Source organism: Glycine soja, chromosome 7, assembly GCF_004193775.1.
Source record: "Glycine soja cultivar W05 chromosome 7, ASM419377v2, whole genome shotgun sequence".
NCBI lineage: Eukaryota > Viridiplantae > Streptophyta > Magnoliopsida > Fabales > Fabaceae > Glycine > Glycine soja.
The window spans coordinates 10,355,784-10,372,169 of NC_041008.1; the positions used below are offsets into that span (position 1 = coordinate 10,355,784).

Consider the following 16,386-nt stretch of genomic DNA (forward strand, 5'->3'; position numbering starts at 1 on the left):
TAAATGATTTTTTTTAGAGTTATACTATTTTGATCTCTCCTCAAAAGTAATTAATAGTTATACTTTGAGAGATTTTTTTATATAAATTTTCTTATTTTGAAAGATTAATGTGATAATATATATATATATATATATATATATATATATATATATATATATATATTTCTAAGGACTAAAATGGTGTTTTCCCTTCCATTTTCCATAGTATTTCAAATTGACATCATTTAGTTCCCAATGTGACGTGAGTTTTATAGATGGTGGCTACCAGATGGCTACAATAGAAATGCCATTTGTCTCACATGACCGAAGTAGACAATTTTTTTTTGGTCGGTGAAAAAGAGAATATATTAATTAGCCAATGAGGATGAGAAATACCCAGAAAAAATAATACAAGTTCATGGAAAAATAAATAAATGTATATTTGAGGAGTTCTTTACCTTGAAAGGAATGGTGAAATGAAAATAAAAAAAAAAGCGTCCGGTAAGACAAAATTACAAAAATATAGAAAACTGTACTTTTTAGCATTATATATATATATATATATATATATATATATATATATATATATATATTACTTTTTAAAAAAATATATATTACATATATATTATAAAATGTTTCCATAAAAAATATTATAAAATATTATTTTAATTCGTAAAAGGTTAAATTATATTTTAATCCTTTCTTTTCAATTAGAATCAGTTTGATTGATTGTAGAATGAAAAAGATTCAGTTTAATTTCTTATACTTTAAAAAATTTAATTTCATTCTTTATGTTTTTAATCCGTCCGTTTAGAATTAACGTCCTTATTTCAACCAAAAAAAATTAACACCCTTAATATTTTTAATATATTAGTAGTTAAAAATTCACTCGAAACATTCTTTTAATTATAAGGTAAATAAATAAAGAACTTAAATTTTACTGTTTGAGAATCTTTTTTTTATCACAAGAATAGAAGACAAATAGAAAAAATTTACAACAATTCAGGTGTTACTCAACTAATGGAGCTAGAGTGCTATACTTCCTTTTTCTTTTTACTAGGAGACTCTATTTAACTTAGACAATGATTAACTTGGATACTCATTAAATTTTGATAATCTTTTATTAATTATCGCACTCAAATTTATCAGCAATAATTTGTCTAAAACTTTTGCATTTATTTTGTATGAAAAATTGTATTTGGACAGATCAACCCACAAATTATAATCAATAATTATTTAAAAGAATTATTTTCAAGGTATTTTCTCTAACAATTAGGAACATTGTGAATTGATATCATTTCACAACCAAACATATACTCCGTGCCAGTTTAATATATAAGGAATGCCAGGATATTATTTATGAACATTAAGGAAATGTTAGTATTTTTAGTCTTTTCCCCGCTCTAGACATTGATTTATGCACACTTATGTCAGGATATTATTTCTGATCATCAAGTAATTTTGTTAATTATATTACCCATTTACCCTTAAGACCATTGCCAATAAAACTTTCATTGAAAATCATAATACTTGATGTTATCTATTGATAAACCTTTCTATTTATTTTTTTTGTTAGCCAATTATCCTAATTTTTTCTAACATGTATTTATATTTATATAATCCTAATTTTATTTGTAGTCCTGCATTGGTCTAGTGTTCAAACAACTTGAACTGGGGTTCATGAATGAATTTTTTTCTTAGAGAAAACCACATCATACTATTCTAAAACACGGGAAGTGTTAATCCTACAATACCACTAATTCTACCTTTCATTTTTTTTATTCCTTCTTTGTGCTTCTAGCATGCCAAACTAGCACACTGCATAGTCAAACACAGAACTAGACATGTTCTAACACATGTGAAGTGTTTTAAGTGCCCGAAATGTGTCAATCATCACGGACAAGACTGTTCTTAACACTTCATCTACCACAAACATGAGTTTGTCTAAGATAAGAAGGACTAATTCTAAAAGATGGTTTCATAGAGGCAATTTGAGGGGTTATTCATCACTTATCCCTACTACAAAGCACTCAAAACACACAACTAGCAAAAAAAATTTGAAATTCCACAAACCTAGGTTGGCAACGCAAAACTCAGAGCAAAGAAATTCCATAAAATATATATATATATATATATATATATATATATATATATATATATATATTCAACATACAACAGCAATATTTCAGTTAGCAGAAATTGTTCTAATTATATCCAAACTGGATCAAAAGTGTTGGAAAAAACAGGGAACTCAAAACCCAAAACAGAATAAGCAAAAAAAAGATGAAATAACTTACTATGTAAGAGCTCCAAACCAGAAGAGAGGGAGGTATAGCATGCACTGCAATGTAGATGAAATTTAAAAGATGAAACCCTAAGAACAGCAAGAACTAATATCCTTTACTCTCATTCTTTTCTTTCTTTCTAGAAGCACCACCATAACCTTTACTCTTTCTTGTTTTTCTTTCAAAAAGCACTATACATTTACTCTCTTTCTTTCAAAAAAGGCACTGCATGTTACTTTTCACGTTTTTTGCGTATTTCTTTATTTTGTTTTTTCTTTTTCTTTTTCACCTTTTCTTTCCTTTTTTTTCTTTTCATCATTTTTGACGTCCTTTTCTTTTTCTTTTCTTTTATTTTCTCTGTTTTTTTTCTTTTCTCTTTATTATTATTATTATTATTATTATTATTATATTTAAACTTTCTTTTTTTCACGTTTATTTTTTTTAGTTCTTTTTCTTCTACTGTTCTTTCTTCTTTCCTTTTTCTTCTCATCATTTTTTATGTTATTTTTTTTCTTCTTTTTTTCTCTTTTCTTTTTTATTTCTTTTTTTTTCTTCTCTCTTTATTTTTATTATTATTATATTTAAAATTTCTTTTTTTTTCAGGTTTAGTTTTTTTAGTTCTTTTTCTTCTACTGTTTTTTCTTCTTTCCTTTTTCTTCTTTTCTTTTTTATCTCTTTTTTTTCTTCTCTCTTTATTATTATTATTATTATATTTAAATTTTTTTTTCATGTTTAGTTTTTTTTAGTTCTTTTTCTTATACTGTTCTTTCTTCTTTTCTTTTTTTTTCTTTTCATCATTTTTTATGTTCTTTTTTTTCTTCTTTTCTCTTTTCTCTGTTTTTTTCTCTTTTCTTTTTTATTTCTTTTTTTTCTTCTCTCTTTATTTTTATTATTATTATATTTAAAATTTCTTTTTTTTTTCAGGTTTAATTTTTTTTGTTCTTTTTCTTCTACTGTTCTTTCTTCTTTCCTTTTTCTTCTTTTCTTTTTTATCTCTTTTTTTTCTTCTCTCTTTATTATTATTATTATTATATTTAAACTTTTTTTTCATGTTTAGTTTTTTTTAGTTCTTTTTCTTATACTGTTCTTTCTTCTTTTCTTTTTTTTTCTTTTCATCATTTTTTATGTTCTTTTTTTTCTTCTTTTCTCTTTTCTCTGTTTTTTTCTCTTTTCTTTTTTATCTCTTTTTTTTCTTCTCTCTTTATTTATTTATTATTATAATTATTATATTTAAACTTTCTTTTTTTCACGTTTAGTTTTTTTAGTTTTTTTTCTTCTACTGTTCTTTTTTCTTTCCTTTTTCTTCTTTTCTTTTCATCATTTTTTATGTTCTTTTTTTTCTTCTTTTTTTCTCTTTTCTTTTCTCTGTTTTTTTTCTTTCTTTTATTTTTTATCTCTTTTTTTTTCTTCTCTCTTTATTTTTATTATTATTATTATTATTATTATATTTAAATTCTTTTTTTTCACGTTTAGCTTATTTTTTATTTCTTTTTCTTCTAGTGTTCTTTCTTCCTTCCTTTTTCTTTTTTTCTTTCTTTTATTTTTTTCATTTCATCATTTTTATGTCCTTTTTCTTTCAAAGGTTCGAATTGAAATAAAAAATTGAACAGTGATGGTGAAGTGTTAATTAAACTAACCAAGTTACACTTGTCTTCGAAGTACTCATGTTTAGATTGAGGCTTGGAGGTCTTGGCTCGTTTAGCTCAAGGCTGAGCTTTGGGCTTGTTATTTTCGAGTGCGTCATGTTTGGCTTCTTGACCCTGGTTCATCTTTTTCTTAGCTCCTCTCCTCATTGTGCTCGCTAGGACCAAACAGGGAAGAAAGAGAAATAGGGTTTGGCTTTGGGGGATGAACGCAGAATAGAAGGCGTTGGATCTGATTCATGGTTGCCAAATATTTCTCTTTCATTGGCGATTTATTTTCCCTTTCTTCATCAAATATTTTCTATTTTAAAATATTTATTTATGTAATTTGTTGACAGTATTTTCATCTATATTACAATAAAAAACATAAATTTCTTAATATAAATAAAAAATATTGTCACTAAATCAAAAAATTTATTTTAAAAGATAAATATAATATATAAAATAAAAAAACTTATATAAATATACCTATTCTAATTTATGTGAATAGTACTTTTTACATATATTAAGATTAAGTTATTTTTATTATTTATTAGAATAGTATTTTCTATTCATATTTAACTTTATGTAACCAAGTGGTTATTTTTTAAAATAATTAAATTATATAAAAAATAAATGTACTCAAATAAAATGAAAAGATTTTCTATTTTTAAAATATTTATTTATGTAATTTATTGACAGTATTTTTATCTATAATAATACAATAAATAACATGAATTTCTTAATATAGATAAAAAAATATTGTCACAAAATTAAAAACATTATTTAAAAAAATAAATATAATATATAAAATAAAAAACTTATATAAATATACCTATTCTAATTTATGTGAATAGTACTTTTTACATATATTAAGATTAATTTATTTTTATTATTTATCAGAATAGTATTTTTTATTTATATTTAACTTTATGTAACCAAGTGGTTATTTTTTAAAAGAATTAAATTATTTAATAAATAAATATACTCAAATAAAATGAATATATTTTCTATTTTTAAAATATTTATTTATGTAATTTATTGACAATATTTTTTTATCTATAATACAATAAAAAACATGAATTTCTTAATATAGATAAAAAAATATTGTCACTAAATCAGAAACATTATTTTAAAAGATAAATATAATATATAAAATAAAAAACTTATATAAATATACATATTCTAATTTATGTGAATAGTATTTTTTATATATATTAAGATTAAGTTATTTTTATTATTTATTAGAATAGTATTTTTTATTTATATTTAACTTTTTGTAATCAAGTGGTTATTTTTTAAAAGAATTAAATTGTATAAAAAACAAATGTACTCAAATAAAATGAAAAGATTTACTATTTTTAAAATATTTATTTATGTAATTTATTGACAGTATTTTTATCTATAATACAATAAATAACATGAATTTCTTAATATAGATAAAAAAAATATTGTCACTAAATTAGAAATATTATTTTAAAAGATAAATATAATATATAAAATAAAAAACTTATATAAATATACATATTCTAATTTATGTGAATAGTATTTTTTACATATATTAAGATTAAATTATTTTTATTATTTATTAGAACAGTATTTTTTATTTATATTTAACTTTGTGTAATCAAGTGGTTATTTTTTAAAATAATTAAATTATATAGTAAATAAATGTACTTAAATAAAATGAGAATATTTTCTATTTTAAAATATTTATTTATATAATTTATTGACATTATTTTTATTTATATTACAATAAATAACATGAATTTTTTAATATAGATAAAAAAAATATTGTCACTAAATTAAAAATATTATTTTAAAAGATAAATATAATATATAAAAAAAACTTATATAAATATACATATTCTAATTTATGTGAAAATAGAATTTAATCTTATATGTTATATTTTAAAAGATAATATATAAGATTATAAAAATATAATTAATACAAAAATTGAATTTGAACTATTTTTGCATAAAATTTATATTAATATTATATTTTGTGTCAAATATTCAAATGAGTACTTAGATGTCGTGATAAAAAAATGTGTTTCTCATTCTAAACACCATGGTTCTTGTCCTTCCTCAAGCATTTTTAAAGTTTTTATTTTTTTAAAGAAAATGTTAATCAACATTTTATTATAATCAATGTTTGAAATTTAACCATCAACGATTAAAATTAGGTGGGGGTAAGCAGGCCATCTTACCCGGCATAAGCCCACAATGGCAGCAGACGTACCACTCTGTCCCACACTCTTACACGAACTTAATACATTAGTCCGCACCCGCCTCACAGGCCTAGTTTTTAAAGAAACACTTAAATTTGAAAATAAATATAGTTTTTCTCTTAAAAAAAGTCAATTACACTCAATTATATATATTTTTTAAAAAAAATCTTAATAAATCTCTAACAAATACTCAATTACAAAAATTTCAACACAACCAAATCAATTTTCAACATAAATCAAAAGAAATTTTGGATTAGGCTTTTAGAATTAATTTGGTTTGAGTTGGCCTTGGTTAGTAGTTGTGGGTTTGCGGTTGCGGATTATGTTGGACGGATCCAAAATCTTGCATAGCCATGGATTTTATAAAAAAAAATGGTTTATGACTTGCGCGAACCACAGGCCCTGCTATATGATTCATGAACCCGAGCTTATTTATTCACCCCTAGTTAAAATCAGTGACTCAAAAGGGAATTAAAAAATAGGAGGACTAATTTGGTGAAATTATAGGTAAAATAGGGGAACATATTTTGCAATTAAGCCTTAAATCAAAGTAAATTTGAGATTTTAGTGAATGCATATGTTACGCATTGCATCTTATTGGGCCTTGCTCAATGTACATGTTGTACTAAAGTCAAATTGGGTCTTCATCAATGCATAAATTTTACTTATGTCATATTTAAACTTATTGAATAATTCTCGTGTTACACTTATATCTTATATTTTGAATTACCTAATTTTATAAATTTTCATTATCATATATTTTCAGAATATAAAGGGTATTTATTATCATTTTTAAATATTTATTTTGTAAAAAACTCAAATTAAAAGACTAATGATAAGCATGCCTTATTTATCTTAATCAAATAATGTAAATATTATTTTCTTAATTCAAAAATATTACTAATATACTAATTTCAATATTTTTCTAGTATAAAATATATTTAAGTCTATTATATATTTATTACAATTTATAATAAATACAATATTTTTTTACTTCAGTTATATAGAATAAAGAAATTTCAGTCGCTAATTCGGTCGTTAATCTCAAAACAGAAATACGCATAGCGACCGAATTCATTTCGGTCACTATAATCTTTATATAACGACCGAAACATCTCCGGTTGCTATTTTCAACTACATATCGGTCGCTACTTTGGTGGCTAAAGTAATTTTGTTTTTTTTAACATATTCAGCAATCGAAATAGCCACCGAAGTTTTCAGTGACCTTTTATTTCGGTCGCTAATTCAGTCGCTGACCCAAGTTAAACATCATGACCAATTTTGATGGCAAATTCAGTCGTGAATTGCAATATTAACTGTGTAGTCGCTAATTTCGGTTGTTAAATTGCATTTTTCTAGTAGTGATTTCCAATTTTCATTCCTCACAAAATGTATTGGATAAATGATTCATATAAGATCTTTATAATAAAAAGATGATAATGATTCAAATGCTTATTTAATCTCACAAAAATCATTCAAAGAAACAGTTATATCTAAAATCAAAATATAAATATAAATAACATTGGAAAAAATTTAAACAGATGAATTTTTATCAATTATGGATATAGGTCCACATTATACCTTGTCGATCTAAAATAGCTAAATTTTCAATTTTGACTATGATCAATAACATATTCAAGAATCATTTTTCATACATAAAAATAAAAATAAAGCATAAAAGAAATGATATTATAATAGCGAAAACAAGAAGAAGAAGATAGAAAGCACACCCGAAAGAAATGGGGTGGATATTTACAATTTTAAATATAATCAATAACTATAAATATTATTAATTTTAAAAATAATTTCATTATTAAAAGCTTTAAATAATAATAAATTTTTATAAAGAACCAAGTGAAAAAAAAAATATATTATACTATTTTACTATATAGTAATAATAATAATAATATATACAATTTTATTATATATAATAATAATAATGTTATAGGCAATTTTAATATATATTAGTTTACAGTATATAATATTATAAGGTTAAATTACTCATTTGGTCTTTATAGTTTCATAATTCTTATCTTTTTAGTCTCTATAGTTTGAAAGTGATTTTTTTAGTCCCTATTGTTTATATTTTAATTCTCGTTTAGTCTATGTAATTTAAAAATATTCTTTTTAGTCTTTATAGTTTATATTTTAATTCTCTTTTAGTTCCTATAGTTTTAAAGTGATATTTTTAGTCCCTATAATTTGTATTCTAATTATCTTTTATTCCTTACTACAAAAATATATAAAAATAATTGTAATTATAAATTATCAATTATTTTTTTACTACAAATTATCTTACGATAAATTAGTTACGAATTACTTGTTAATATTTTTGTAGTTAATTGTAATTAATAATACGACTCATATTTTAATGGTAAGGACTAAAATTGAATTAAAATATAAAGTATAGGAACTAAAAAGACCACTTTCAAATTATAGGGACTAAAAGAAAATTAAAATATAAATTATAAGGACTAAAAAAACCACTTTCAAAATTATAGGGACTAAAAGAGAATTAAAATGTAAACTATAGAAACTAAAAAAATCACTTTTAAACTATAGGGACCAAAAAGGTAAAAATCGTGAAATTATAGGGACTAAATAAGTAATTTAACCATATTATAAACATTTTTAGTTATTTTGTGAAATATATACTTTAATGTACCTTATTTTTTTAAAAATAAAATTAAGCATAGTCAAATATTATTTAATTTACTATTAATTTGAAAATTATTGTTTAAAATAGTATCAAAATTATATAATTAGGGTTAATACTTTTAAATGACTATGGATGAACTTAATTGAAAATTATATTTCACAAATAAGTTAACTTAGAGTTCAAATTTATTTATTTTACATAAAATTCAATCTCGAAACTCATTCATGTATATATAACAATTTTCTATTAATCTTATTTAATATGATTCAATAGTATTTTAATACATGACCGTTAAATCTTATTGATATTCATTGTGTAACTTCAATGAGGTATTAAAATAATCTAAAATATAATTAATTTATTTATTATTGAACAAAAAATTATTTTAGAAAACATAATTTAAAATTAAAAAATATTGTTAACTTTATCATTCGATAAATTTTGTAACATATATTTTTATATAAAAGTGAAGTCAATAATATTTATTATTTAATTATTACATTTATAATTTTTAAAAAAATTAGTTTATAAAATAAAATTTACAATAAAATAATGTAAAAAATTATTATTTTATATTAACTATTAGTCATCTATCATTAATTTAATTTATCTAATTAGTTCTAATTTAAATAATTAACATTAAATATAATTATTAATAATTTTATTTTTAAATTTATATATATATATATATATATATTTAAGTTTTATATTTTTTTATTTTCATATTATATTATATTATTTTATAACTTTAAAGTCATGAATTTAATTTATTATTTTTTCTGAAATATATGTTAAAGTAACTAATTATAAAAATAAATAAAGTTGTGCATAAATAATAATATTAAATTAGTGTAAACCTTTACATTTATTTTATTTAATATTTTTTTCATATTAATTTAATATGTAAAATTAAATATTACAAATAATTTTAATTATTACTAATGTAAGAAATTATTAAATTTATTAAAATATATGAATGACTGTTAGTTAGTGTTACTTTGAATTAAATAGATGTGGTTATAAATAGATGAGTGATAGAACAAACTAAATGGCCAATTGATCCACTAAATTTAATCTTGTAAAAGTCAAACGTGTCGGTTAATTATTTTCTAAGCCATATACGCGCGTTCTGTAATAAAGATACAATTTTCATGAATATGAATATATTTAATGTAATATGCTCAATTTCTAAGTTAATCTGATGATTCAAATTCAAATTTCGTGTTACGTTTAAGAATTTCTACTTGGTTGATGTAATTTTGTGCTCAGGGTTTCTTGAGTATCTCTTTGATTGGGATTTCACTGGCTATTCTACAGTGTGAAAACAAATATATGTTCCCATTAGCACATTGTTTTGTTTCTGTTTCTCCACTAAAACTTGCGTAAACCCCTTGGTGTAACCTTCTGCCCCTCGTTTGTTGCATCACATCCACATGGTTCACATTCTCAATATTCCTCCAAAGTCGTTTTGTATAAAAAAAAACGGCGTGAAAATGGTATAAATGATTTCAAATTAAGTAGTAGTACTATTCACACTATTCTTGGACTTACAACTGAGCCAACTTCTGCATTCTTGCATTTTATGTAATTATTTTAAGGTAAATTATCACTAAATTCTATTTTAATTTTTCAAAACATTACTTTTTGGTTCTAATTCTTGTAAATTTTAATTTTTTTACATCAAATATAAATTAAATTCTTTCTATAAATGACATAACATGTATATAAATATATCACGTCACATATAATTTCGAAATTGTCACTGATATTACATAATGGCATTTTAAACACGTATCATATTACCACAAAAATTTATGAGTGGCGATACACCAAAAAAAATTATGCGTGGTAACATAACATATCTATATACACGGTGACAGACTCAGAAATTTTTTTCAGTGAAAGCAAAAAATAATCTAATATTTTCTTAAACCAAAAATTATATAAGCTTTATTTAAAATGGTAATAAAAAATTAAAAACAGTAAAATTTAAAAAGATAAAATGAGTAAAATTAGTATCAATTTATTATCTCTTTTATCTTTTATAACTATTCGCATTTATCTTATTTAAAAAAATTATTTTGTGGGAGTAACTTCCATTTTTTTATAGAAACAAAAAAAAATATTTATTCAATATATTCAAATAAAAAAATTTACTTTATGGTACAATTACCCACCATGTAGATGTGCTACTAATGTATATATACATATATCAAACCTGTTGCTAATATAACATTTAAATATATGTCGATGAAAATTATTTATAAAAAATCATGATGAACAAAATCATCAAAAATAACATAAATTAAATTAAAAAATATTTAAGTCTTACATTTTAATTGCTATGTTACTTATTTAGTGTACTTGATCTAGGTATAATGCATTTAAGATATTTATTTGTTAATAAACTTAGTTGCAATTCAATAAGTATTTTTTTAGTGTTATTCTCAAGTTAGAATTAAAATTTCACTTTAATAATTTATGTAACAAAAGTTTATATTAAAATTAACATAAGTTATCGAAATGAAATTCTAGTTGTGATTAAAGCACTTAAGCAGTGAGAGATTTAGATAATATGCACGGTTAATTTCAATTGTTCTTAAAACACCTAAAATAGTTAAAGGTTTAGATAGTATATATGAAGTTATAGGTTCTAACTCACCACAACCATTATAAAAAAATAGTTAAAATAGTATACATGTAATAAGTTTTATTTATTTATTTTTTATGTGATGCACATATGCTAGTTTGATCAGAGTGATTTGAAAGAGGGGATATAAATGTTTAGTAGGAAAGGATTAATGAAATCGTTAATGAATACGACATGGGGAGTTTGAAACTCAAATAGGAAAATCTAATTCTTAAAACTGGATGGCAAGTAAATATGAATTTGTGGGTATTCATCTGACCCTAATTTGATTTTGAAGGAAAAAAAGTTGTTTGAATTGGGATCCAGTTTTCTTCGACCTATAATTTATTTTAAAAATATAAGTAAATTTTTTTAGCCATATGCTATGAAAATGACCTCCTATTGGTTTCAAGTCTTACACTCCTGTCAATGTTAGCTGTAAACATCAATAATTACTTGTTCATTTTAAGATATACATGAGAATTTCATGACGGAAAATCATTCTCCACAATTTTCTTTTTCTTCTTCTCTTGAAATATAAAGTTTCCTACATTACCTAATTTCTTTCTTTCAAACTAAACTCAGGCAAAGTCATCATAGTTGTGCAGCGTAGTAAGAAAAATGCCACACAAGAAGAATAGTTTAGCATGAATTGTTTAAACAATGAGTTTACACGCTTTTTGGCTCGTTGATCAATGAAAAAAATGCTTGTCACTTTATTACGTTTAATGTTTATACTTGAATCTAGTTGAATTTCGGAAAAATTCTGAATGATTTTTTCAACTTACATAGCATTTATTTAAAAGAAGTATATGTATAATAATTTAATTTACTTAACAATAATGAAAGATTTATATCTTCAATAAAATCACGTTTGAGAAGATACAAGATCAATTATGATACTTCCTAATGCCAAACCACACACACTATGAATAGTTAATGGAAGAAATGTGGTACAAAAGGTTGAATGGGGCCAAAATGTAGAAGCTAGCTTTTGGATCATATAGGATCCGTTTATTTGTGGGGCTTTTTTATGAAAAAAAAGCATATTTAATTTAAAGATATTTAAAAATTATGATAACTAGATGAACTTAAAAAAATTAAACTAGATATAAAAGCTTCTTGTGCGTTTCTCTCAAGTTCAAAAGAGTAACTAAAAAATCTATATTATAGCAACTCTTTTTCCCAAAGATCATCCAATTATATACATAATTCCCATTCACGTGTCAAAAGCTTTCATGCCAAACATACTCAAATGATTCCACACTTCAACCATGTCTTTCTCTTAAGTTGGAGAGTCTTAGCTTAGAATAACACCGTGTTTGCCAACCAAAGTTTTGAAGTAACACATAAAGGTGTTGCAATATAGCATTATGGCATATAAAAGAAAATTTGTGGTACATGAAGCTTCATCTAGTTTCAATTCAAATCATAAAAGATTTCATACCACACATGCTCAAATGATTCCAAACTCCATTAATGTTTTTCTTTTAATTTGGAGTGCCTAAATATTCCCACACTTCAACCATGGCCTTCTAATTTGGAGTATGTGTAATGATGAAGTGGATGAAGTCCTACATCCAATAAGATTAACGAGATTCTTTTAGTACATGATAAATTGAAGTCTCACACTGAATGATTATGATTAAGGAAAACCTTTTAAGAAGAAGAAAGAAAGAAAGAAATCGGAAATTAAGAAGTGGGAATAAAATGTGAAAGAGATAAAAATTACCAATTGGTATAACTCAGAAAGAACACAAGTACAATGACAGTCAGTGTTGGATGAATCCAATGAACTTATTAAAGATTTCAAACTTAGATCGGAATCATGACCTAAAAAATTACCTATAGTTTTGGATTGTTCAAGCCTTCTTTACCACAGTTTACTCTAATTAATTTCTTCATTCTGGTATTCTAGCTTCCTTATCATCATCATCTATTCACATGTTATTTGAAAAGAAAGTGGCAAATCATTTTCTTTTGGAAGGCACTTTTCAAGCTCAACTCAAGTTAATTAAAAAAAAAAGTCTTTTATCAAATTGTTGGGATAAAATATTTGAGATATTATATTTGTACAACTAGGCTGTGCAATTATTTTACAACAATGAGGTAAGAGAAGAAAAAGAAGAGAAATATAAGAAGGATAACGTGGCAAACAAAGATATCAATATGTCATTCTTACTCTTATTGCGATATACAAAAAGAATACAATCGTATATGTTCCCTATCTATTTGTGGATTCTTTGAATCCCATGACAAAGATTGCAGAGGTTCATACGTTGGGCCAAAAATTTTACAGCACAAAATTACTTCTAATAGAAAATTAATAATTAAGCAGTCTAAAGTTAAAATGATCTCTTAACATTCTTGTAATCTGAGTCTATGCATTCCAATTCAGCCCTGTAAGGATTGAGGAATTTGAGAAGTTCAGTTGCTTTCTCCTTAGTCTCATCACCACATCCAACTTGCAACACCAACAAGAGCTTCTGAAAGGCACCAACTTGAAGGGCCTCAACAAGGGTTCTCCCTTCATCTTTTTCTCCAAACTTGCACAGTTTCCAAATGGCAGAAACAGAATAGTCTGTGGTCAGTGGTGAAACTCTGAGAATTTTCTTCACCAAAAGAGGAATTGTTAGATCATTCCCGCAGGCTTTGTTCCTTCCTTCTTCAGAGCTGCATAGAGAGTCCAAAATGGCCGCAGCCTTCTCACACAGGCTCTTGTCTGAGTCAATGAGAATGTCAAGCAAAGAAGAAACCAAACCCAATTCAACAAATGCCAACCTCATCTTCTCACTTGATTTGGAAGAGGATGAGACCAAGTACCAAACCACCCTCAATGAGGCCTTTGTGATGGTTGGACTAATCCTCTTGTTGATGAACTCCAAGAGCACATTGACCCCTTCAATTTGTGACAAGGCCTCCACATGCTGCACATCACCAAAGGAAAGAAGCTCTTTCAATGCCACAATGGACTTCTCTTTCCCTGAGAGATCTTGGTGCTTCAAGAACCAAACCATGCATCTTAGAGAAGCCAAAGACCCCAAAGACTTGTGTGCCTCCAATTGAAGTGGAAACATCCAATTGAGTGCTGACAAAATCTCCTCAAGAACCACCACATTTCTCTCAACAGAATCATTGGCAAATGCATCAAATGATGAAGCCAATGCCACAGGTGCTCCATTGTCCACTATGCACCTCTTGTTCCTCTCACTCTCACCACCCCACCTCTTCAATTTCTGCACCAATTTAAGGCAACCATATTGGTCCAAACCCCTTGCTGAGGCCTTCACTTGCATCAGAAGCTCAGCAACCTCATTTGGGCTAATTGGTATCCTTGGTGTTGGAATCCTCTCCACCCCATGTTGCCTATTCTCCACACACCAATCTTGAATCATTATCCTGAGGGAATGGTTTGGAATCATGTCAAAGTTTCTCACAACCTGGTTTGTAACAGGACATGTGATGTTCCCTTCATCAAACCACCTCTCCACACTCTCCCTATCATAGGTTATCCCTGTTGACAATGTCACAGGATCCTTCATCAAGTCAAGGGAAATTGGACACCTGAAGTGGTTGGGAATCACCAACTCCGTGATGGATTTGCCACCTTTTCGGCGGTTATTGTTGCAGCCCTTCCTTCTCCTCCACCCCAACACCATCTCTAGCAATTAACCTGCTCAAAGAAACTAACCAAAGTTGTTTTTGTAAGGTGAACTGTACTTTTTGGTGATCAAGTTTGAAACAATTTGATGAGAAATATTTTGAAGGGTCTTAAATTCAATTGAGTTTGTTCATGTATGTACAAGCTAAATATAAAATATTTATAGAGAATCAGACACGCATAGATATGTCATGTCTCATGTGTGTATTGTGTTATATAAGTACAGGGTCAGGGGTCCTTGCTGTCATACATATGAATGAGTGTGTTCAAAGTTAGACCACCCCCAAAGAAAATACCATTATTCTAAGAGAGAAGCATTCAAATTTGAAGAGAGAGAGAGAGAGAGAGTTGTTGCATAATAGGAGTGAGGAGGATTTGAATATTGACCATTGAAGAGTTGAAGAAATATTGTGAATACATGGTATAACCGTCAAAAGGGAAGAACGGGTAAAAGAAAAACAAAAGGCCTAAGCGATATTGTTGTTTTGTTATGGCTTCGGCGTTGGGGTGTAGACTCGGTGACACACGCTTTCTACTAAGGAATAAGACCAACACAACACGTACAATATTATGCTACACGTTAATATTCATTTTTTCTTCTTCTCAATTTTATTCTTTTTGTTAACTGCTACGTATGTGGTGCTGTTTACTTTGTGATAAAGTTTTAAAATTAAAGTTCAATTAGGCTTCATTAAATTTACTATATATAGTTTTAAATTTTGGTTTATTTAAAAATATATTTTTTTAATTTGATATCGTCTATTAGTATTAAAATGCGAATCGATTCAAATTGAAATTAAATTTAAGTATTAGGTGTTCGAAAGGAATAAAAATAATAATTATAGATACAAAATAAAATTAAATATTTAATAGTATAGTGAAAGTCAAATGACTTAATTAATAATATTGTTTGAGTGAGGACTTGGATTTCAATATAGAGGTGATATATAAGTTCATTTAATTAACTTTGAATTTACTTAAAATGCAATAACAATGTAATTTTTTCCTTTATTATTTAATAATAGTTTTTTATTTATGATAAGATTGTTCATTTTAAAAGTTGTATATACATATGATGATTTTTAATTGATTAACTCTGATAATCTATCAAAATTAATCTTATCTCTTCATTATATAATTAGGGTTCAATTTCTAAGTTCAAGCATATTGGAAACGATTAGCTTTACAACCGTCAAAGTTGAACTAACCAAATGGGCTAGTCTAGTGGCCCAACAAGCTAGGTCGAGTCTCCCTCTTAAAATTATGGGGATTTTCTTGTTACATGGGAAGAAAATTTTCTACATCTAACACTTTTTTAAA

At 25.3% G+C, this 16,386-nt stretch overlaps 1 protein-coding gene across 1 annotated transcript; it reads right to left on the reverse strand.

Annotated features, from left to right (window-relative positions):
• Positions 1–13,554: 13,554 nt before the first annotated feature.
• Positions 13,555–15,264, reverse strand: LOC114418707 (U-box domain-containing protein 21-like). Its single transcript, XM_028384175.1, has one exon. It carries the CDS (start codon positions 15,062–15,064, stop codon positions 13,751–13,753), a length of 1,314 nt encoding a protein of 437 aa, XP_028239976.1. The 5' UTR covers positions 15,065–15,264; the 3' UTR covers positions 13,555–13,750.
• Between the last annotated feature and the right edge of the window lie 1,122 nt (positions 15,265–16,386).

Coding starts and splice junctions, on each gene's coding strand:
- LOC114418707 (XM_028384175.1), bottom strand. CDS start 15,064: ATGGTGTTGGGGTGGAGGAGAAGGAAGGGCTGCAACAATAACCGCCGA.